This window comes from Agelaius phoeniceus, chromosome 2 (assembly GCF_051311805.1).
Source record: "Agelaius phoeniceus isolate bAgePho1 chromosome 2, bAgePho1.hap1, whole genome shotgun sequence".
NCBI classification, from domain to species: domain Eukaryota; kingdom Metazoa; phylum Chordata; class Aves; order Passeriformes; family Icteridae; genus Agelaius; species Agelaius phoeniceus.
In genome coordinates this window covers 83,838,152-83,863,636 of record NC_135266.1, presented here as the reverse complement: position 1 = coordinate 83,863,636, position 25,485 = coordinate 83,838,152, and the positions used below count along the sequence as shown (strand labels likewise).

Here is a 25,485-nt window from a genome sequence, read left to right as displayed (position 1 = left end):
ATGGCAATTCTTCTGAGGTTTTAGAATGAGACAATGGTAGAGTTCATTATAGAAAGACTCTTTCAATGGTCCTGTTAGAAAGAAAGGTTCCAACTTGAACTAGAAAGTTAAGTGATTGGGTTCTAGTGGATGTTGGGGCCATGGAGCTGAGTGCCTTGCTAACCACAGAGAGAGGTAGTTCACTGCTGAATGGTTGATCTCTCCAGACATGACTACTATGGAGAGAGGCTGGGGGAAAAGATTATGTTAAAGCTGCTTCCTGCAACCGCATACTTAGAAGTCAATAATCAGTAGAGCTCTGGAAGGCTCATAAAACTAGGCCATTTTGGCACCTGAATGTATAATTCTGTACATTCTTTTGCTTTATGATTGATTGATTGATTGATTGAATACTTGGTCAACAGATACTTGATAGCCTAACATCAGGACTTGGAAAGCTGGGTATTGTTCTACTGAGTGTGAGTTAACAATTCTCTTTAAGAACGAGGTTTCATTTATCTTCATTCTACTTTGATATAATTTTGAGCTCTAGTCCTTGTATATTTAATGAGTTTGTTTAAATCAACAGTCCAAAAAAACCTGCAAAAAGAACATAAAATATGAGAAAAGACACAACTCATGATTAAATGCTCTGTGCTATACTCTGCTACATGCTGTTGCAGAGGCAACTGATTACTATAATTTGTAGTTCCTTCACACTGTGAAATAACATTCAGATGGAAAATATGACAGTTTTCCATGTTCTCAATACTGTCATCTTTTCCACAGGACTCTGAATAGTTGAGTGTGGAGGAAGACATTTGAAATAATATTTCAGCAAATGCCTTTGGTAAGGAAAGTGACAGCTTTACAGTGGATCATGATTCAATTTCCAAATGGACTCAGTATTCACAGCTAAAAAACAGATTTTAGAAAAGTACTGATCTCATTTTTACCCTAATACAAGTGGCTGTTCTTCCAAGAGTATTTAATGTACACAGCCCTAAATTTCCCAAAGGCAATGTGGTTCAGGACTGTATTGTGTGGAAAATTTTGAAGAATTAATCCTGTAAAAGACCCTCTTTTAGATCCACAGTCGTGATACCACCATATCTGTGGGAAGTTACACTAAAAAATAATCTTTGAGATACTGACCAAGTATTTTGAAAGGTCCCCCTCTGCTCACTTAAATTCCTCAAAGCTCTTTTACTTCACATTAAACACTTCAATGAGCTCCGGTCAAAAATAAAAATGTACCTCGCTTTCTTCATGCAGACTTCCTAGAAAGAGTTCTGCATCAACATTTGTGAGCCTCAAGTTTGGGGAGGAAATGGCAGGGATTATTTACTTAGTAATTACAGTTATTGTCATATCTCAGCACTCCTATATTGAGAATCTGCTGTTGATCTGCAGGAAATTCAGTTTGACAAATGACTCTTCCAGAGGAAGAGGAACATGATGCCATATTCTCCCAACTGAAGTGTCTGTAAGCCAGTCAATGCCTTTCAAATTGCTGCTCCAGATAATTTGTCAGCTGCTCCTCAGATGATTGTTTTGTCAAGGCTCATTAACTTAATAGGCAGAGAATTCATAGGGCAAAGCTTTATTTGTCCATAATAAATTCAAGTTTATAACCCTGGCTTTTATGGTGGTCTGTCAACTCCTGGGAGATTTGGAGGTCTAGAACAATATACTTCCATTTATGATAAGTGTAATTAGTTTTTTGATTGAGATATCGGTTCATATGAATTGATACTAAGAGAGCTATGTCAATGTGCAACAGCTGAAAATCTGTACCATTGAAGGCAGGAGTAGAGAGAGAATTTTGGAGTAGTGAGTTTTCCTTTGAGAGCACCATGTGGGAATGGATGTGGAGTACTCATGTTCTGGCCCCTGTCATTATTGACTATTATGTCTACAAATAGAAGATTATTGGCAGTGAAAGAAGTCAGAGCTCATAGATGAAACCCTCTTTCTACAAACATGAGATTTTATTTCAACACTGTGTGAAACAAAGTGTTCCCAGGCTTTGCACTGAGAACTTCATTGCATTCCCCTCTACAAAGACACACTTGAAAAATGCTTTGGTTTTTCTGAGAATTCACCTCCTTGTATTCACCGAAATCTTTCTGGCCCTCTAGTTGCCAGTAAACTTTTTGGTAAAGGGCTGCCCTGAAATTTTTGGCTTTTTTTTACTTTATGTTTTTACTTTCCTAATAAGTCTCTGATCATATGATTTTTTTGTTGTTGTTTGTTTGTTTGTTTGTTTGTTTTGGGGGTTTTTTTTGAGTACATTTAGGGAAGGAACTAATGGTTGGGCTTCATTTCAAGGTATTTGAGGAATCAGAATAATGACAGCATTTTTTAGAATGACCTTTGCTTTCTTTGAGATGGGGATTAGAGAGAGAAGATAACGTTGGCATGAGGCTCTAGGGCAGAGCCTTGAAGAAAAGTGTGTACCTTTGCATCAGTATTCAAGGGTAACTGAGCATTGTGGAACTCTTAAAAGCCACAGGAATAAAAGTGTGCTGAAATGGATGCAGGCATATGGGTCAGGAGACTGCAATGTCCAAAACCTTGATGTGTGATGCTGCTTCCAGTGTGTGGCATGAAAGGGTCTCTGCACTCCTGTGGTCTCTGCAGCCAGCCTAGTGCATGTCTGCCCTAAGCACTGCTGCCTATGGTCCCCCCCATGTAGTTTTAGGGATCCCTGGGATCCCTCCACAGGCCATGAAGGCACTGAGGAGGTGCTGATCACTGTTCACAGACCCTGAAAGGAAGTTAAGGTAGCTGCACTCAAAGGTGTGAGTAGTGAGTCTCTCTGGTAGTCACTCTCTCATTATTAATATCTGCACAGCCTTTTCCTTCCCAGTAACCTGCTGGGAGCAAGCTTATTGTCAGAGTGATGCACATAACTGCACTTGTGTGTGGCTGCCTTCCAGGGAGGCTCTTGTCATCTTTATTGAAATTCACACTGTACAGGAGTACTCATCGTCCCCTGTTCAATCCCATGTGTTTAATATGGGAATTATATCTCCCAAAACACATCATGCCATATTTTGTGGTTCTGAAATGCCTGGCAACCTGAGAATGGAGCCTATCAAACAACCAGTAAAATAGCAATGATATTATGAAATCAAGTCTTTAATGTGGCCCACATAAACACAGCCACCTTTCTTGAATTTAAAAATAACTTCTAAAAAATAACTTCTACTGCTAAGTTCTCTTTGTTTACCTGTTTCTTTGTTTGCTTGGGTTTTTTTTGGTAGAAATTTCAAATACTAATTACAAAATGGGAAAATAGTCTGTTTAGGTCAAATGGATGTAAATACTCAAATATTTAAAACAAGAATCAGAGCAGATTTATGCTTCTTATTTTAACACCTTCAGATCAGCTTCTGGACTGATCTGCATTTTACACAATCCAGCCACAGACAGCAAGCTTATATATAATGAAGTACTACTATTGAAAAACATTCCTTAAAGACAGTGGAGGGGAATAAGTACACAATTTTCTGTGGATTTTTGAACATAAAAATAGGCAATAGCAAGGTTCAGCTTATTCAGTGTCAATGAAAACAACCTAACCTTATAATCACAAAAAAACCCCCAACTTGGAAAATATAAGATACCTAGTTAAAATAATTCTTAGTGAAGTAGCTCCCTAGAATCATAGGGTGGCATTCAAAAAAGTGAATACTGTGGGTTTTAGTTTTGAGAAATTATTTTAAAGGCATACTTACACACACATTTAGGCATTCAGAGGCACAGAGCACATATCAACCTCTAAGCAATTTGAGATTAAACTGGTCATCACAAGGGTTGGCTTGGGTGCTGATGTTCATATTGATGGGAGTTGAGGCATCTTGGTGATGATTTCATTGAGAATCAGCTGTGTGAGTGCTATAGCCTTCACTCCTTGAACAACATCTTTAGCAATTCAAGCACTTCTTTAGCTCCTAGACCTTTCTGAAAATAAGCCTGGAGACGTTGACTCACTGGCAGGAGCACACATCACAGTGGGTGGCAGGATGCAGCCCAGATGAATACAACTACATGCATGTTATGCTTGACAGGGTTGTGCTGCTTCTGAAAACACCTTCAGATCTGCAATATTTTATAGTTATAAGGGAAAACACAATCAACATACACTGTGCTGATTAACTGTCTGCAACTTAAATGCAGTGTTCAACGTAGATTGTCCCTGCTTGTGAATCAGCCTCCTAAGGCCTTTAGATTATTTAAGGATCTTTTGGAAATGATAGAAGTTAATTGTGGATTTTCTTTATCACTTTCAATTAACAAATTAGAAAGTCCTAATGGGAAGTTTCCTATAATTTCTGTTTAATCCTGGCTAAAGTGTTCTCTTCAAGTAAATGATCCAGTCATATAACTGTTAGGGTTAATGAAAGAAAAATTATGCTGCCTTTCAATCTCAGCTCTCATGCTATTTTGTGTGAGTGAGTCTCTGACCCTAATAAGCAGAAGCATTCCTATAAACTCATTTAAGTGCTTTATTTTTTTTCATGAGGAGTCTTCTATTTTGGACTCTATTAATTAAAATTGCTAGGAAGATGCAACTTTCAAAAACTCAGAGAGATGCTTGCAGGAGAATCTTAACCTGTGAAGGCATAAAACCTCTACAGTTCAAGTGTTTAATTATGTAATGTTGCAGAAGCCTTTCAGGTTTAGATGCAGTGCTTCAGGTTAGAGCTGCTGGGCTTTATTTGCAGTTGTGCTGCTGACTAATTTTCTTCAGTTGAGCAAGTCACTTAATTCTATTTGCTTTGCTTTGTCAGTAAAATAATCCTCTCAGTTATATTAAGAATAATAACTACTATCATTAGACAGACTAGAATAAAAATTTTAAAAGAGAAAAATGAAGGTATTTGTTCTGCTCTGTCATTTGGGAAATGTTTCGTATTTTTTTAATCTGGTTTGATTTTAAGAGATAATGTGCTTTCTTGTGCTACAGATCTCCTTTTGTTCACAGTCTGCACCCATGAAAATTAAACTGTATATTCTTAGCTCATAAAATGGACAGAAATATTAATTCAGTTCAGTTAAGTAGCAGTACTTTCTTTACTATGTCTTTACAGAAAAAAAAAACAGTTCTCAGTAAGAAAACATCTTTAAATCACTAGTATTAAAATCTTCCTGCTGTTTTGATTACAAGCAGAGCTACAAAGAGACATCTGTGAACAAAGGAAAGATATCTCCTTCCTTTCCCTGCCTGTCAGCAAGTTCTGAGTCTCAGTCTCTGAGTCACAGAAAATGCTCCCAAAGTATCAAAAGTCAGTCTCCATGTGTTTTTTTCTGGATTAATGGTGAAGACTGGAACCAGGAGACTAGACAAGTGTCAGGCTATATTTAATGAGTTTGTGCCCAAGGATTTTGGCCAGGGCATTCAGTCACCAGGCATGGGGAGCTTGTGGTGGAGCATGACCCTCCAAATTGAAGTTGTGCTTGATGTCTCAGGCTCAGAGGCTGCCATTCACCACTAAGGCTGGCTACAGCACTGGCTGCCTAAACACAAGGCATGAAAATAATCCCATGAAAACCCAGCCAGTTCCTAACCCACTTCACACAACAACTTCCTTGTTTGAAATGGACATTTCTGTGAGATATGTTATTGTTTTCAATGTACGTAAGCAGCCTCTCAAACATTTCATTCTGCTCTCTGAAAATCACCTTGAAACAGTGCTTCCAAATTGACAGAGTACTAAAACTCCAAATACAATGTTCAAATTCTTCTGAGTGTGGGGAGAAATTCAAACCCAGGTATTGGTTCCCTTTCTGGTTCAAGTATATTCAGAATAAATGACAAAAATTTATCAGAAACTGTCACTCTGCTAAGGAGTGTTGCAGTAACAAGCTACTGGAGCCATTCACTATTTCAAACTTTGTCCACAGTGACAATTATTACCTGACAACTGTCTAAAGGCCACTGTGAGAAATAGGCTTGGAGATTTCAGTTTCATTCCTGTGGACAAGTTTCCACATCATAAAAATCATCACTCCATCTGTCACAGTAATTGCTAGAGTCTTGGCTCATCAGAAAAACCAAGAATAAATTTAACCTGGAGAACAAATTACTTTTTTTACCCCATGAGAGAGTTCTTTGAGCTTGAAATTAAATATTACTGTGGAGGCAGGGTAGATAAAGCTATGCTGTGGCTCCCTGTGCTGTACCTGTTGGGAGAAGAATAGTTTCTAGGGTTTTAACTGCACAGAAAAGAGCAGGAAAGCTTTCTGGTCAGAGCAAAGAGCTGGAAACTGAGAAATTTGCCTGTGCCACTGACAGGTTGTATGACCTTGGAAAATGAAAACTTTTTCAATTTTGTCCGCTTGTGAAATGGGTGGCAAGTGTCTACAGACACCCCCAGCAGCCCTTAGGGTTAAAAGATATTTCCAGCAGGTGGAGATATGCAATAATTTCTGCACTGCATAGAGAAAGAGTGATCATTATTATTAAACAGAGTGAAAGAGGGCATGGTGGAAAGTGGATGGGACCTCTCGTTACAGCAGTGTAGTTTGTCAGGGAAATGTGAGAGAATTATAACAGTAATAATGATCCTTCCCTCAGCCCTGCACTAGTCTTGGTTTGCACTGCAGTTATCCCAGTGGAATAATGTAGTGCTGGCTCAGGCACCCAGATTGTGTGTATGTACTCACCAACATTTATTTTTGTCGAAATCAGCTCTATATGTAGATATTTTCAAATATGTCTGGTTCCGTTCATTTTGTCAAGTCAAATAAGGTCTGACTTTACCCCAGGATATATCTATAAAAATGTTTTTACAGAAATCAGGAGGAAGCAGTCTCTGAGTCTGTGCTAGGCCAATGATACTGCAAGCCTATTGGAGGACAATGTTGTGGGAGGCTTTTGCAAAATTGAATGAGTTGTTTGAATTGGAACCTCATCTCTTGTAGTTGTTGATTTCACTTTATGTCTTCAGTCCAAAAAGTATAAAATGCTAATTAATGGAATAGCTGGAAACAGAAAAATACTAACTTCAAGAAAACCCCAGATGTGATGGGATCCACATCCTGAGTCTATGCTAAAATTTCTACATGATTTTGTTTTCCTTTTCTATTTTTTCCCCACTGTCACAACATACAAGTACCTTTATGTGTCTGTAAGAATAATAATATTTCCCATTATAAAGGGAAAATTGATTTTAGTAACCAAAGGTTGAAACACGGAGGTCACATTTTCTGCCATTTCTTTGTTTGTAAAAGGCCATGCAACCATCATTAAGAGAAATGTGATGAAACCTATTGTTCATTTCTCATATTACTGCTGAAATAGTTATTGATTAGTACTCTTTACATTTCCTGTTTCAAAAAAGCATTTGTTGCTCTTTGAAAATATTGATTATATAACTGGAACCATCTACAGAGACTTCAGAGTGATACAAGTAATGAAAACTGTAACACTGAAAACTTTAAGGTGTTCAAATTTTGTTTAAATTTTAGCTGGACTGAAAGTCTCAACATAACTTTGGGGAGTTGTTGTAAGTTGTTCCCTGATTCAGTCTGACAATACAAATGCTACAAAGGAGTTTATCAAAATGGGGAAAACAGCAGAGAAGAGAACAAGAAATTGTGGAAATATAAACTCCCCTTTACCTGTATAGTACATTTATGTACATGTGCTACAGTTAGGAAGTTGTTTTTAAATGCCGTCTGAATAAATATCATCCTTATTTTAGGTTAAACTTGCATTCTGGTATGGAGAAGATTGCTGAACTGCTTTTCTTATTGATTTTAATACATTTTGATGGAAATAAATCTACATTTGTTAGAGAACTGACTGTCATAAAATAAAAGATGGGCTTTCAGATAATCTCACGAGTTAAAATCAAAATGACTTCTAGTAAGACACGGATTTGGAAGTACCTAAATTACATTTTTAAAGTGAAATTTGAACCAGTGTAATACAGGCCAAAGATCTATAGGCAAGACTCTCCATTTAAATTCTATGGTTTGGCATGCACTTGCTTTGCGAACCACGACAATTTTGCTCAGTATCTCAGTTTGGTTATTGAATTTTCCTTCTCTTCACCTTTCAAACAGAAAGGAGCCTGAGCATATACTTGCTAGAGCCCTTTACCACTCCCCTGTAACTTCCTAATTAAAGCTATTTCACTCCAGTTCATTCATCTCAGTATTTTCTCACTTTCCTGTTTGGTGTGAGAAACAGTAACTCAGTCCTTTTCAAAGAATATTTTAAAGCTATCACAGTGGGTTTTGGGTGGTTAGAGGTGCTATGCTTTTGACCATCAAAATTATCTTGTAATTACTTGAAAATTATTTGGGTTTTTTTTGCTTTTTTAAAATTTTGTTGTCTTCTAATGATATAATCTAAAGTGAGATCTAAATATAACTTCAAATCTTAAAAATTACTGTTGTAGATTCCATTTCAGCTCAGAATATGCATTCAGAGTTTGAAGGATAATTTATGTTATCCCAGCACAGTAGGATTGTGCCTGTTTTCACTCAGTTTCTCTTCCAGCTCCATAGCTTCTTTGACAAATTCGCGCCATAATTTTTTCATGTTAGTTCAAAATTCTGAAAGTGTGTGTCTGTAGGAAATGACAAAGTCGTGCTATGCAGAAAGACAGAAATGTTTAAAGAACATTGGTTCATTACTGGGGCTGTTCAGATACCTACTGTGTAGCTCTGAGGTTGTAGAACTCACCTACCACTACTGTCTCCATACTTGCATCCAAAATTTTGCCCAAATATAATTATAAGAAACCAACACAAGAAATGAAAGCTATTCTGAATTTACTGATTTTTAATGTCTCCAGAAGAGGGGGTCCTTTTCTTACTACTGACTGTGGAGGACCTTGAGACGTGAACCAAAATTTGAAAATACTGAAACCTTGTTTTGAAACTGAAAAAGAGAAGAAGGGAGATTCAGAGTTAAAATTTTTGACAGTGTAAGTTGTACATTTACTGTACTTCAACATAGTTTCTTAAGAGTATTAATTTGAGAAGTAGTAAGGGGTGGCAGGGGGGCAGGGAACAGAGGAAATGGGATGGAGAGAGATGGATGCTTATTTATTACACTCAAGTCTAGGGTAAATGTAAAATCCCGACCTTGAGTTTTGGTAGGAAACATTGAAAAGGCCAGGAAAGAAACTGCCCTTGATAAACCATATGCACACATGCAGAGATATTCAGTGCATATAGTTTATCAAGGGCAGTTTCTTTTTTTACAATTTGTAATAGTAGGACACATTGACATAGGAGTTCGCCATAAGCCAGAGTGATTATAAGCTGCTGTATCAATATGAAGTCATTGGGAAGCGGTTTTCTTTTTGTTCTGCCAAGAAAAAAAAAGGAAAAAAAATGTGCATTAGGTATGCAGAAAGAGTTACAAGCTCTAAACATCCTTGAAATTTGTAAAGGTCTAGTTATGCAACTGGCCTTTCTGGGTTGAACCTAAATTTAGCCAAGTTGTCATTATAAATTTGTATGTAGAATTTGTTAATGTTTTGGGATTTAAAAGAATTAATTCTTTAAAAGGTGTTTATTTCATTTTTAAAGAACAGCACCAGAAGCAACTACTTTATCTGATTTTTTTAATAATGCTTATAGTGCATAAAACTACTACTGTTACTGCAGAAAAAGCAAGGTCGGTGAAAGTGACAAGATATTAAAACACATTTTTTAGCTGACAAAGGGAAGAGGAACTTCTAGTTTGACTTTCAAAATTAAAATTTCAATATTGTTAAGGAAACACAGGAAGAGAAACTTCACAGTCCCTAGGGAGATGCAAAGACAATGTCTTTTTCCAGAGTATTTCCATACTCCATGCAGAAAATGTATCATTTCACAGATAATTGGAGTTGTTTGCCTTATCTTTTGAGGATCATCATAATTCTTGCTTTCATTATGTTGAAATCACTACACTTATGAAGTAGGAAGAAGGGAAAAGAATGCAACTCCAGCAGCTGAGTTCTAAATAGCAATGACTGTATCTGCAATCAGGCTTTCCTAAATAGCAGAGTGAAGCCATCATAGTGTAGAATGAAAGAACGCTAGGACATGCACCTGAGCTGCACTGAAGCCCACATGGGTGGGGTACACAGCAGGGAAGCCAAATACCTCCTGCTACTTCTCCCTGGTGTTACAGTGGCCTGTGCAGCCCAATGCAGCCCAAGGTCCCCAGCTGGTTCCAGCCCAGGAGGGTTAGCTGATGAGGCAGAATAACCTGCTGCCAATGAATGCCCACACTGATTAATAGCTGACTTGGGCATAGTCAGCAACGTGTAGGCAGCTCAGCTTCTGATCTGATGAAGGCTGCAGAAACTATAATCAGAACTCAGAGCCTATTTGAGGTACAGTGACTAAGAGTTGCAGGTAGGAGGACTTGTGTAGTATCTGTGGTAAGAGCAGGGCTGTACAGGCTGTGTTGGAAGCAGAAGTCATACAAGTTTGGTTAGGATACAAACTCACCTAATGCTGTCAATGCACCATGCAGAAGAGAATTCAACTTTGACATTTCAGATTCAGCACTATGAGTGAAGGTTGTTCATTTTTCCAATCAAACCTTTACAATAATTTAATTTATTATCCTTCAGTCAAAGTTTATAAGAATTCTTGTGTTACAAAGATGTCTGAAGTAGGGAATGAATTCATGAGTGTCTTTTAAATCATAGGCACTGCCTAGAATACTGAGCCTCAAATGAAATTTCTCCTGGTTGGTATGTCCACAGGATTTAGAAATGGAAATATAGAAAGAGAGGAACTTTACTGGTGATGGAAATTTGAGTCCATTTTTCCTAATGGATTTTGCCTGGTTTCCCAGATACTTCTTGTAATCATCACTCAACAATTAGCATTTACATTGGTATGCCATGGATTACAAGAATAGGTCTTTCAGCTAGGGTACTCAGATTGTTCTTTGGAACAAAATATCAAAGATTCAAACCTTTCTGACAATGGTAACAATACAGGAATCATGTTCAACTGATTATTTTTCTTACTTTTCCTTTTTTTTTTCCTTGTACAATACCTTAGTGATTTGAATTAATTGGAAGACTAGAGTTTTATGTTTTGACAAAAGTGGGATTAGGCAGCAGGTGTCTGCCAAGGAAGATCATTACAATACCAAAACCAAATTATATCTCAGCAAACACAGGAGATTTACATGACTGTGTTAGAGTTAAACCAAGAATAACATGGCAACACAATTCTGTAAGCAGTTTTCATGTTGAGGCTGGGTGCCACACCACATGACATCATTTTTTGTAGCATCACAACAGCTATTTCTCAAAAAGCCTTCATTTGTTTAAATGTACTACTGTGTATCCTTCTTAAATAATAGCATCACAGGGAAAATGATTGGAATGGTAAAATCAAGCAGCATGGACTGTTGTTTATCAATAAACTTTAAACACAATGCTGCAATATAAAGTTGTGGTTCTGAGTAATCACTACTATAATAAGAAAGGGGTTTTTTATAAAACTAAATATGCTCTTCACCAAAATAGAGTATGCTGTGATATTTTCACACTGGGTTTCTTTAATTTCTTTCATGTTGAAATTTTCCAGTTCTACTATTCTTGCATTACCACTTTAAAATGAATGAAATAATTTTAATTAGTTTCAATTTACAGAAATGCAACATTGATGCAGCTTGAAAAATTATAAGATTTCTTCAGCTTGCACACAGCTTTAATTTTGTCTACCTTAATATTATTCCAATCACTGTGAGAGTCTGGATATGTCATGTATCTTTGTTTTCTTAGAGACAAGGAGATGGCAAATGGAGAAACTAACAGCTTTACTAAGGTCCTAACAGAAATCCTCTGTGAGGCTAGGAAGTTTCAGACTCACTTGCCAAAAGGAACAACAAACAGAGAATACAAATCAAGAGTACCATGTGCAATGTTAAATTTTAGTAGTGTACATATGAATGTAAATCAGTGTAATTCTCTTTTTGAAAAACTAACAGATCTTCATTTGAGTTAAAAAATTATAAAAAGGTGAAAGCTACCATTTGACTTGGAATGTTGATTCATAGACTGATTAACCAATATCCTGGAATTTGGTAGTATTGTAAAGACCCTTTATATTGCTAACAAGAAAAGCAAAATGAATTAAAAGAGGTCCTTATACATTCATTTAAAATTATATTAGGATTTCATCACTTCAGGCTTAGACCAGTCTTTATATAGAGAATAAGATGAAGTGTGATGTGAGAAAAATTACATTGCACTTTCTTTTTCAAAATGCTGACAGTTTTACCTCTATTCTCAATTGGAGATGTGCATATCATAACATTTACTGTAAGAAACAGGTCTGGGTTGACATCAGTGAAATACATAAATTGAAGTAATTGCTCTTTTCCAGAATTAATTGACACATTCTGCTTCCACATGTATAGTTGGGACTGATGGGAAGCAATCTCTGGTTTGTATATAAAAGGATTCTGCAGCTACATTGTTATGATAGGTTTAATAATAAAATACAAGTTTAGGTGCTTCAAAGGTGTAGAATGTATCTAGGCCTGTCTTTGACCCAGAAGAATAAAACAGGAATTAAACTGTTCCACTTAACTTGGGTACAGAAGTTTTCATTTTTGTATCCAGAGGTCATGAGTAACAGAACCTTCATGGGGTTTCTTGGTGTGAATTTACCAAAATGTATTTGGAGAATTCCACTGGGTAAAAAATACAATTATTTGAACAGGCATTTTTTATAATAGTAGAATTCCCTGGTATGTTGGAAGAGAGATGTAACTTGAAATAAAGTAGTGTTATCAAAGGAATTGTGAACACAAGAAACCTATTGCCATGGAATTTCTTGCCAATTTTGTGAATCCAAGATTTCAAAATATGGATGACTATCCAGTGCATGGGCCTATCCTCCATAAAATTTTTTCTATCATCTAAATAATCCATATTTCATATGTGAAGTATTCATTGATTTCAGGTACTCATAGGTTTTCAGCAGAACTGCTTTCTCTTCAAAAATAACACATGGAGAGCTGAAGGAAAATGTTGCAATGATAGCTCAGTTCATGTGCATAGGATAAATATGGATACAAGACGCTCATGTTCCAAAATACCTTCATCGTGGCTATTTCTTTTTACAGTGCTAAAAAACAATGGAATTCTGATTTAGTGCTGGTTAAGGTTAGATGACTTGTTGGTAGAAATCCAACTGTGACCATTTGTATTGATTGACTCGTGTTTCCTTGTGCATCCCTGTCTGTTACTCAGATGTTTTCTCTTAAGCAGCAGTATTTCAAATCTCAGTGGAGCCAGTGCAACTGGCCAAAACGTGCAAACCAAAGTACAATAGTACATGCAGAGGGAAATAATTAGTTGGTAGAAGCAAAGACTTACTTCTGGATGAAACTCTTTGTTTAAGAAATAAAACATGAACGTAGAAGAAACATGACAATGTCTTTATACTAAATTAACCTTGAAATAACCCAAGAGCCTTAGGTTTGCTGGCTCACTGATGAGAAGATTGTATTATAAGGAATGATCCCTAACCTATAAGAAATACTTGTAAAGTTTAGCAAAGGGAACTCAGGCTTTTGTTCAGGACTTAGACTATTTTATCTTAGTGATGTTAAATTAGTCACCAGAAGGATCACAAATTGACTGTGTATCAGCTCAGTCACATATACGTGCTTGCTAATTTTGGAAACCTTTTAAAACCATTTTCCAATGTTTTACTCAAATGATTTATCTATTAAGTTTTTAGCTAAACAATTCACCTTAATGACTACCACAGGCGTAGAGTCAAAGTCTTCATAAATTCCTTTCACAATTCTCTCCTAATTAGCTAAATACCTCTTCAAAGATTGAATTTAATAACCATCTTTAAATAAATGGCGGTTTATATGTCAGTTTATGAATATATGGAATGACATAATGGAACATATAATAAAAAATATAGCATCATTCATCTAATCCAGTCTAGGGCCTATAATCAAAGCCAGGCAAAATTAATTACTAATGTTGTTAGGTAATATTACAGTCATCTTCTCTGGGAGAGGCTTATGCCTCATGCTTCTGCTGGGACTAACCCCAGAATGAGAAAAATTAATACAGTTTTAATTTTTTTTCACGTCTAGTTCTAGTGTATACTTCATGGTTAGACCCCATGGTAGAAGGCACTCAATGATTCCCATGAAATGCTAAGTCCAACTTCTATTGATTAAAAATGTTCAAAGGTCATGCTTCATATAGATTAGATTCGACGCAGAAGAGCTTAAACTGTTGAATCGCTTCACTATTCGCCTTTCATTTTGACAATACAGCCTTTATACTTCTGCATTGTCAAATTGCCATTCCCTGCTGTTTGTCCTTATCCTGTTGGAATGTTGTTTATGTGCATTGTGTTATTTCTGCATTTGCTTTTTTCTCTTTGTGTATTTTTGTAGGATTGTTGGGTTTGTGCTTGGTATAGCTGCACATGCACACTTGCATGCTGGGCTGCTTTGAATGACAGAGGAAGAGAGATTAAATAGCTGCTTATGTAGGATTGCATTCTCCTCACCTCTGCTCTGTTTAAAAAAAATACATATTCAACCCATATTCCTAGCTTGCACAGAGATAATGTGTATCCAGATAGAAGGGATAACATTATCAGAAGGTATCACACAGGTGCAGTAAACACAGTATCAGGAGTAACTGCAATATGGAATGTGTTTTTCTGCTAAATTTTAAATTGTAAGTTGATACTCTTTCTGTTGTGATAGTCCTATTTGTTTTAATGAGACACGTCTGCAGAAGCTGAATGTACTCCTTCTCTGTAATTCAATGCAATGCATACATGAAGGTTATTAAGCACAGATAAAATTAACTTGGTCTTATACAATATTAAACTTAAGTTTCTGTAGCATTTTTTTATTATATAATGATACAGAATCTCATAACATATAGAAATGTTTAATAATGGCATGGTATGGTTTCCCATCAGACAGTATTTAATTGCTGTTTTAAATCACTTGAATTTCCATATAGTTTATCTTAAATTAGTAAAATTTAGTGCAATGACTTCAGCATAAGAAGAATTTTATGTGCTTGTTTTTCTTTGGATGGAGAGGGATAGAAACTTTGCAAATTAGTTTAATGGGTAGATGTTATTTTAAATCTGTCATTAGGCTTATTTATCTGTGATTTCCCTACCCTTTAAAAAACAAGCGATGTAGTACAAAAGTCCTGTGTTTTTTGAGTGTCATCTTAAGTGCAAAAAAGAAGGTTCATTTTTGGACAAAATTGCTCTGACAGAGCACTATACTCCTTTTTTTGGATCCTGGATTGGAATTGAGAGTCTCTGATTCCTGAAGGGAGTTCTCAATGGTCTTTTAAGTGGAATTCCTAACTTTAGATGAACTTCTGTGGACTGTGGTAGAAAAGTACATGAAAATGTGAGGTTTTGCAGATTTTTCAAGTATCTGCTTAACCATTTGTTTTCTTATACTCTTATTGAGTACATATCTCCCACAAAATTTTATTTTGACAAAAATGGATTTCCTTCAGTTCTGTTGACACTAATGAAACAAGTAATCTAAAAATTCTGGTCTTCACACTTCAAGGCTAGCTGCCTGTTAGCATTTTTAGGAATAATTTATTAGTTTACAATATTTCAAAATTTATTATGTATTCACAGACTATAGAATGGATGAGCTTTTCCTTTAGACAATAGAAGTAGTTTTCTTACTGGAAAACTTACCCAGTGACTTCTTTCTTCCTCTTCTGCCTTCCCCCCACAATGGTACTGTTTAATACATGTCTGATGTGCCATTTGGTATTTTTGGATTGCAAATCTTATATGATTCTTCCTATTATGCCTATATGAATTTTCCCTAAAATGCTGAGCTGTCTCTTGATTTCCATCAAAGTTTTGCCAAAGTTCCTTAAATGTGGACCCCTTTTTCAAGTCCTTCCTAATGCCTTTTAACATTTGCTTAAACTGCAGAGGAAGTTTGGTGCACACACTTTAGTTCTTACTTGCCTGGAGATCTAATAAGGTTTGAGTGCAGTAATGTGTTTCATTATAAAGCAATGCACAGCTCTAGAAATCCACAGAAGTGGGGTTTATGGTGAGTGCTGGGTGTTGCAGCTGCCACAGAGCAGCTACTGATGGGAACTGTGCTACATACTCCCTGTGAAAGAATATATGTATGTGTGTATTCTTGCTTTCTAGGGAGAGATCAATCACCATCACAGGCAAAGCAGGCTCAACTCAGTGAAAGTAATTCAATTAAATCAGAGTAGGGTAGTGAGAAATAAAATCAAACCTTAAAACACCTTCCCCCAACCTTTCTCTTCTTCTGGACTCAGCTTCACTCCTGGTTTCTGTACCTGCTTTCCCTGGGCAGTATGGGGTGACAGTAAGTGGGGCTTTTGTGAGTTCATTACAGCTTGTGTCGGCAGCTTTGAAAGCCCTAGTGCTGGGGAGAATTAGGAGGGACAGTAACAGGAAATGAGGTACAACATTTGAGGGAATGGCAAAAATCATTAGTGATGTGGAAGGGCATAAGCATCATGCCAGAGAGTAGGAAGGAGGGTGACAGCTGAGGAACTGGCTCCATGGGGAACTGCAAACCCAGCACTGTGTTGGGTGTGGTACCAGGTACCGTGAGCTGTAGGTAATTGGGAGGCCATGCGGAGTGCCTTGGGAAGTTTCCTGCAGGTTCTGAACAAATGTTCCCTGTTTAAATTCATGAAAATAGCACAATCTCCTCTTCCACAGCTGTAATTAGAGACAAAATCAGGTGTTATGTTCATGGATCATTTCCATCCAATACTGCTTAAGTAACCTCAGAGTGTTGGATTTTTTTTCTTCTACCATTATCCCTTTTTTCTCCTACACACCTCTATGTTTTTTCACTTCTAAGTATTTTGCCATGTAAAGCTCAGTCCTCAGCTGGTATAATTTTCAAACTAACTTCATCAGGGAGGACTTTAGCTCCCAGAAGGAGCTTTATAATTTCTCTTAATCATTACAGTATCATAAATAATAATGATGGGAATAACCACAACAGCAGTAGTATAACTGAGGCTGATAGGAAGACTTAAGCTTACTTTTTTAACCGTAATAGAATATCTTGGAATTCTGTGGAGAATTAGGCACCCCATTTCCAAAAACCCAAAAGTTTGTCCAAAATATGAAGATATGAACAAGGAACACAATCACTTAGGATTGGATTAGGTTTTCTCTCAACAGTTTTCATTCACTATCCCTAATTTACTCAATGCTGTGTTCTTCACAATACTTTAAGTCTGTGTTTACTCTACATGTGGGACGCTTTGAAAATATGTCCTCTCCACTCTACTCCTTTAAACAGCATTTCTAATTACTTTCAGTTCCCCCCACATCATTCTAAACCAGTTCTGCTGTTTTAAAAACTCTTAAATAATCTTGTATCTCAAACTGAAAGAACAAATCCTCTCAAAAAAATATTTTTGTATTTTAAAGGTTATCATTATCTCCTGCAATTACCTCAGCCATAAGGAAGTAGATTTGAAGGCAGTGGATGCTTCACCACTTTGAAGATCAGGTACCTGACTTGGGTACACCACTTACAAAGGTGGATAATTAGCTCTGTTCCAGGAGCTGAAGCATTCCTCTGAGTCACAGCTCCACCTTGCATTCTTCCTTACTGCCAAATGATGCTAGTTTAGGGCTGCAGTAACTCAAATACTTCAAGTCACAGAATGTGGCTAGCCACTTATTTGTGAGCACTGTTTAGGGAAGGGAGGCAGGCAGGAAGGGAGGAATGAGTTAGCAACCTTTTTTACCTTAGTTGTGCAAGTGAAATAACCTCAGAGAACCTAAACAGAGATGTGATGTGGGCTTATTCTACATATTTGTAGGCAGAGTGACAGCCTAATCCTTCATTTTGTTCCTTTTCTGTTTTCCAGTGAGTAGCTATTTAGCCTAGCAATGCTATTTGTACAATAGATGTACAGATGCCATTTTAAAAATTGAGTTATGTTGCTAAAATCCTCACTGCATGTGCCTGTGCATGAAAACAGCTCTACATCTCATGTCTGGCTTTGTTACCTGAGGGTGATCTGAACGTAGCAGGGTTGAATGTCCTATTCCCCGAAGTTTCCTATTTGCCTCTGATGGGAGACTGGTTAGTTTGACACTTCTAATATGGGTCAGTAACTGTCAGTACTGGATATTATCAAACCGCTTGTAGCTGAGATTAAATTAATGCCAAAAAAAAGCAATCTCTGGTCTTCTAATTAATCCCACAGGAGTGCAAAAACTCATTTAAGTTAGGAGTTTAGCTGTTGGCAGCATCAGGAAAAGCTGGTTTCACTTCACTGAGCTGAATTAAAACTCCGCATTAATGGAATTAAAGCATGTTGCCCTCCTAAACACTTAGATCCATCAAATCAAAGGCTTAGAAGCTTTATAAACAACTGCAGTGCTACCTTCAATCCTTGACATAAGAAACAACATGCTGAGAATACATCATAAAAACAAACAGTCTTAGCATTCCCTTCACTGGTCTCTAGTGGAATTTTTTAATATTGCATTTATCACTCTTTTTTTGTTTTACTATTGTGAATGACAAAGAATAACTCAGGGCTCTAGTTTTGGGTTTGATTTTGTTGTTTGTTTTGGATTTTTTTTTCTCCTGCAGAGAACATATTGATAGACAAATGGAGTTTGTATATTTTTCTGCTGTGTGGCAGTTTCAGAATTGGGAGCTGAAGAATGGCTGCTCCAGAGCCATTATTCAGAGTGGTCTCTACCCAGCCTGTGCCATGGCTGCTTTGCTGCATCTTTATGAGAAGTTGCAGGTCAATTGATTTAGGAAGCAAATAACTTCAACGCTGTCAGTTTTGACTTGTCAAAATAAAGATACATTGAAACAAAAGAGTTCCTAAATCAGGGCTGTAGCAAATAGAGGACAGCTGTTCTTTGTTGATAGAGGTTGAGGGTTGAGAGAGGAAAGTTAATGATTTTTCAAGTGCTTTCTTTGTAAAGACAATGTGTCTAGGTTTTATCTAAACAAAAGAGAAGAGGAAAGATTTTGGATTGTAGCAACCTTATTTCTTCTACTGTCAGTGCAATAGGCAGGCTTTGGGATGAACTGATTTGAGCATCATGCAATCTGATCCCTTAATGGTGGTTTGTCCATATTTTTACATTAGAGAAGTTTAAAACACAATAAATATTTCCCTAACGCATTCATCCCAGATAGGTGTTTCACTGGTGTATTGTGTATCAGTGAAAGTGTCATTGGGAAGGGAAGGTGGTGGTTCATCTGACCCCCTGTGGGGAAAGAAGGGTTTATGATGCTCCAGTTTCAGCATCATCCACACAACAAAAGTGCCTGCAGAGCTTTCTTGGCCCAGAACAGAATTAAAGCTGAGCAGACTGGCTACTCACCTTTTTGTTTATATAATGTTTACTGATATGATTATTTGCATAATAAACATTTTAAAAAATATGTGAACACCAGGCTGCTCTATTTTTATTACTTAATGAAGCCATGAAATGGTTCACCTTGCCTGAGAAATAAGTTTAAAACAAAAAGCAGTTTAAACCCATTAGAAAGAGAGGTTGGATTCTTTGCTCCCAGTTTTGCACCTTATTATTAATTTACAATCTCATTCTTTGTTCCTTCACTCTTAAGAATTGTCTTACAAGAACAGTATATCCGCCTTGTCTCAATGAACTAAAATAAAATGGATTTAAGTTAAAATTGGTCTTTTACAGGATGTAAAATTCTTTTCTTCAGGGAAAATCCATCTTGTGTGGCTGTAGTACTGGGCTGTATAGTGAAATGTTGTAACTTCATATTATTAAAATTAGTAGGAGGTTCATTCTGTATAATTTTAGAGAAATGGTAGCATTTTTAGAAATGTCAAACTCTGAACATTTTAATCTGTCAGTTTAAAACTGTGCTGCTTACATATCAATAGGGATATGTTTAGGCATTCATCACAGAAAGTGTTGGTAGCAGAAAGCTTTATTTCTTCTGTGCTGCAAAAGACATGGCAACTGCACAAGTGTATTAAGCATGTGATGAAATCAGCTTCTTTCTGCTGGTTCCATCAGTTTGATAGAATTCACCAGGAGACTTTCTTTTCAATAAGTCAGTTAGGAATCAAATCAGACTATTATTCTGTCTCCAATAGCAACTTGTGTCAAGCAATGATTAAATTGCATTTTAGACTTTAGGGTGTCATTATATTCACAATGATACCTTAGAAGGCACAAGTTTCTATTGAGCATCAAACTTGATTTTTATAATTATGTAAAAGAAAATGAGTTTTCAAATCACCAGTTCTGAACTATTTTCATAAAGAAGGCGAGGGCTCATTTGAATACTGTGTCATAAATCCCTAGGAATGGAAAAGGTTTCTAATGGGTGGAATATTGCAGCTAGATGAGCCCCTCACTTGGCAAGAGTGGGGTGTAAAGTTCCTTGTGAATGTGAAATTTTAACCAATATTCATATAATGTTCTGCAGTGTTTGTCCCACTCAGCTGTTCTGTTCATACCATGATCCTGCAAACTTATAATTCCTAAGTTTGCTATAAAACAGTTAAGAAGCTCTGCAGCTCTTCTTACAAGGGGAATATACTTTTCCACAAACCTTCTTAAACCTTCTCAGTAGGGATGAATACTTTACCAACATAAAACAAGAGCACACTTGTCACAACAGAAGACACCAGGAAGCAGCAGGACTTGTTTGTCCAGTGACAGGCAGCACAACTCCATGGGCTGCAAAACAGAAACCAAAAAGGATCTTTTCTATCAGACAGCATTGACTATGTTACAGGATGAAATTCATGTAAAAGAGATATGTTGCTCACTAATTTCAAATGAAATGCTTTGATTGAAAATAAGATTTGTTGCTTCTGAACAAGCAGCTTGAGATATAAGCAAAGCTTGAAAGCAAGACAAAGTCTTCAGTTATTAGAATTAGTGATATAAAACTGACATAAAGATTTATTTTTATTGTGTACTTGCATTATTAATACTGGGGCTCACTATGTGCTATAGTCATTTAAACTAATCAGAAAATACACCCAGATGCTTCTGCTTTTTAATATCTTATTTAAACAGGATGTCTTGGATAAGGAGTACAATTTATTATCACAAAACTGCCTTTGACTGATGCTCTGTTTTATCCATTTGTATTTACAATACTATTCTACCATAGTATAATACTGAAATTAGCACATACTGTGTATTTTTAACAGAATTATTGTTAGTCAGGTTTCTTAGTCATGTCAGTATAACATATGGGAAACCATTAGACCTCAAAAATCAGAATCAAAAAGGTTTTTTAGAAAGTCTGTGTTTTGCTCTAGAAAAAAATACCATGTTTTTTCCCAAATGTTGTGTCCTAGATTAATAAAAATCCATGTGGAAAGACTCAAGCTGCTTAAAATCTGATAGAGCTAGTGTTGAAGTTACATCAAGGTGCAACTCTAAGGAATGCATGTCCTCTTTTACTGAGAAACACTGAGAATTAGATTGATTACATTATCATTTGCTGTTTTACCTTTTGCTCTAAAATTAAATTTGCATTGAATGTTTAGTATATTTAGTGGAATAGTTAGCATTTAAGTTATTTTAAATTACTAAACTCTGTGTGTGAATCTATATGTATTTAAAAAATGAGTAGGAAAGATAAGGGAGAGTTATCTTCATTTTCTGCTCTTAATGAGAAATGAAAGCTGAATTTAAACAAGTGAAATTGTACAATTAGGTCCTTTTTGATCAGATGAGCAACACTGAGGTCAAAATGCTTTAGACACGTGTAAAACAATCTGATTGTTGTATCTATTTTGGCATTAGCTAAACTGCTAGAGACAGTAAGAGCAAGAGCAAGTTCTATTTCTTTAACAAATGCTTTTCTTTATTCTTCCTTGGCCGTCCAGTCATTCCCAGCACAGCACTGCAACGCGTCCCCCCACAGTGAGCTTGCAGCGGACCATTTCTGTGGAAGGGTAAGATGATTCTCTGTTGAAGCTGCTGTAGAGGTGTCAGGTACCACTGAGCTACCCCCACACACAGGGCTCCTCATTAGATGGGGTGTTTAAGTCTGTGAGATGAAGCAATGAAGTTTCAAATTAGTGCTGATCCTTTCTTGGTACTTACACTGGAAGGTTGGGTTTTCATGGAGATGAGAGTATCTGTCATGGAGATATATTGGATACATTTCTTCAATTCATCTCACTTGACTAGTGTTAATATTTACTTGTGTTAGCTCTAAAATCTCCCCACTTATCATGGAAAAGCCCAGTGAAGTCTTACTCTGTTTTCTTAATGTATGCATGAGTTCTGTTTGACAAATCAGTGTGCAAAACTAAGGATGAAGAAGTGCTGATAGAAAATATTCGCCCTGTGCTGGTGAATATCTGTGTACATGAGTGTGTTAAGTGTAGAACACAGCTCTGGGCGCATAGCTGCCTCAATTTTAACTAAGACAATGGTGTAAAATGCGAAAAATGCACAACTACAGATAATATTCTTGCATCTTTATGGTATTAGAAAGGCTCATATTTCACACAAGAACACACATTTTGTTTGCACTGACTGGCATAGTCTAAAAACATGTCAATTCTTTTTTATTCCCTCCCATAGAAATGTGGAACTCTGTAGGCATGGGTAATAACCTATCATTGGCTGCTCTCAGTTCATATTTCAAAGCTTTTCTTTCTTGTGATAAAAGTGAGACTATAAAGTTTCCACAGAGGAAAGATGTCGTCTTGTTGTCTTTCAGTTTCTGTTACAATTTGCTGTGGTGCAGTCAGAAAATAAATTGGTCACTGTGTAAAATAATCCTGTCCTAAGTGAAGTCTGAAATAGTTTTCTCAGAAGTCCAAATTTTTAGTTTCTTACCTAGATCTATGATTTTAAAATATGATTATTTAAAATATGTATAACGGCTATGGTAATTATTCATTGAAAATTAGATTGAATAATGGAATTATGCAGGAAAAGTGCATGTGGCTCAAGGGCTCTCATCTAGAAGATAGTTCTATAAATAAAGCCTTAATTGTCATCCAGCCATTCTGCCCAAAACAGGACCAATTTTAAGGTAGATCAAGTTGCTCAGGGTCTTGTCCAGTGAAGCTGTGGCTATCAAAAACCTGGAGATTGCTCAAGTCCTGGACTAGCAGTCTCAGTGCTTAAATGCCCTCCTTTTAGATTTCTTTTCTTTATCTCTCTAATCCAAAAAGAGAGTCCTAATAAATTCCCCTGACTCTTCTTCAAATCATCTCATGAATGAATTGATGTTTGAAATAAAATTGAGCTTCAAGAACAATTTGGGTGGTAAAAAAGGAGGGAGAGAAAAATAATTTGCTCCGTTGAGATTTAAGGAAGGAAATTCTATTATGATGTCTCTGGCTTGGTCTACTGGACCAATTCAGGAATCATCCTGTAGCTTTAAACTTCTACTTAAATCTGGAAATCAATCTTTCTAAATGAATATTTAGATAAATTGCAGAATCTGTACTGGCCACACAGACAACTTGCATATATTGTGTGTGAATCATTACAGTACAGAAAATCTGCAATTGATGCACAGGTCTCCTGTTGCTCAGGAGGTAGAAGAACATCAGCTTGTAATTATTACCAATCAACTTACACTGCATCATATTTCATTTCACATAGGAAAGTGGGACTGTTAGCCTATTCCACTGCTGAGCAGAAATGAGTAATCAGCTCAGCCCTAAATATTTCATTATGTTAAAGCTCAATTTATTCTAATGTTTTTGTGGAGTCCATGCTGCTATGTTTACAGCTAATAGAATTTGAGGTCAAAACAAAGTTATTTTTCTCTTTTAGGAACTGTGTTCCTATCAGAAGAATCCTGTATTTAGGAGAATCACTAAATTGGTTTTGGGATGCACTTTTTAAACAGCTGCTTTACCTGCAAGGCATCCCTGGCACACGCTGACATTTGTACCCTGCATGCTGGCTCTCTCTGACTGACTGTGGAGTCACTGAAGTGATATAATTACTGGGTCCTATGAATGAAAAATTAAATCTAGGAGGGTTAAAGAAATACAGAGGGAATGGCATTTGCCAGCATTTAGTCCTTTCCACCCTGTTGCAATATATGATAATAGAGCTGGCCAGAATAGATTTTTAAAGAATTTGAATAGCTTTTTTTCAACGAGGTGATAGATGAACACATAAAATCATTTAATTTTTCATTAGAGAGGGCTTTTGTGGACTTCATGTCGGGCAACAACATGAATGACCAGGTGGGAAAAATAAAAGCATCTTTAAAGATTTTTTTCCAATATATTCAAGCCATATATTCTTCACAGTGTAATAACTGTACAGATTTAGTCTGTATATAAAGGCATGAACTTCAGAGGTGTTGGAGGTCTTCATTAGCAACTTCCCTAATGTTTTATTTTCGTGGTTTAAAAACCAAGAAAAATCTATTGTTTGAATTTGAAAATATTGTTATTTTGAGTTTTTTGAAGTGATTTTAATGAACAATCTTAGCTGTGACTATCCAAAATATTGGTTGAAAACAGCCCTTGTTTTTTTTTAAATCCTGCCATACTAGCACACAAAGCTTTAATGTTAGTGATGTTTGACAGCTATTCTCTCTGCTTTTGGCATCCACACTAAATTGAATTTTGTATGCTACCAGCCAACTCTTAGAAACTGGGATTTCAACTTATTTGATCAAGTCTTTTTGACTTCTCAATATGTCTGAGGATATGAAATACATTTAAAAATATTTATACATAAAGAAACAGCATTTGAACCATTACTAAGGATAAGAATTTTTATTCTGAACAAGACAGATATTACAGAATGGTTTTAGTTTCAGAAGTGTCTTCTATAAAGTAATTTGAGATGCTTGCGACTAGTGGCCTGTGTATTGATATTTCCAAACATGGCTTAGAGGCACTGCTATTTTTAGGTATTCTCTGAGCATTTGAATACTTCCTGTCTCTTGGTAATGCAATTCTGTTGCCTCTCACCAATTCCATCTCATCTAGTTTTGTTTACAAACTGTAAAGCTGGAGCATTCATGGTAAATAGAGCTATTGAATGCTGTAAGTAATAGTTTTTACAACAGTGGTTTCAGTATGGAACCAATAGTTTTTAAAAGCAAGATGCAAAGCAAACCTCTCTAGTATGGAGTTGTCTGTGCTGGGTATGTAAGATGGTACAGAGATGCAGTTTTCAGTATTTATTTTGATTATTAGCATGTAAATAGTATACCTCCTGGAACAGGGAGGAGAGATAAGTGATTATGTGAGACAAAGGATAAATGAACTATCAGACAGGAATAATCATATCCCTTTTAGAGCTAAAGGACAGCTATATTGGCTGTCCTACATTATCTCTCTAAAAATCCATGAGATTTCTCAAACCCAGGAGGCAGACTACTGTGCATTTGAAGTAAATGTCAGGTGTCAAGGTAAAAATGCAGTCCAGTTTTTAAAATCAAAAAGATTATTCCTGTATGCCAATTCCATCTTGCTATCTGCAAGCAGAAAACTTGTCCTG

At 36.4% G+C, this 25,485-nt stretch overlaps 1 protein-coding gene across 29 annotated transcripts in view; it reads left to right on the top strand.

Annotated features, from left to right (window-relative positions):
- The window catches only part of DLG2 (discs large MAGUK scaffold protein 2), a 983,885-nt gene that overhangs the window by 738,334 nt on the left and 220,066 nt on the right, over positions 1–25,485 (top strand). For 26 of the 29 annotated variants that reach the window (XM_077174030.1, XM_077174027.1, XM_077174033.1 and 23 more), the window contains one exon: positions 21,879–21,947. The exons of the other annotated variants lie outside the window; for them this stretch is intronic. In XM_077174030.1, coding sequence (XP_077030145.1) covers positions 21,879–21,947 — 69 coding nt within the window. The remainder of the gene's footprint in view (positions 1–21,878; positions 21,948–25,485) is intronic. 29 annotated transcript variants of the gene reach the window in all.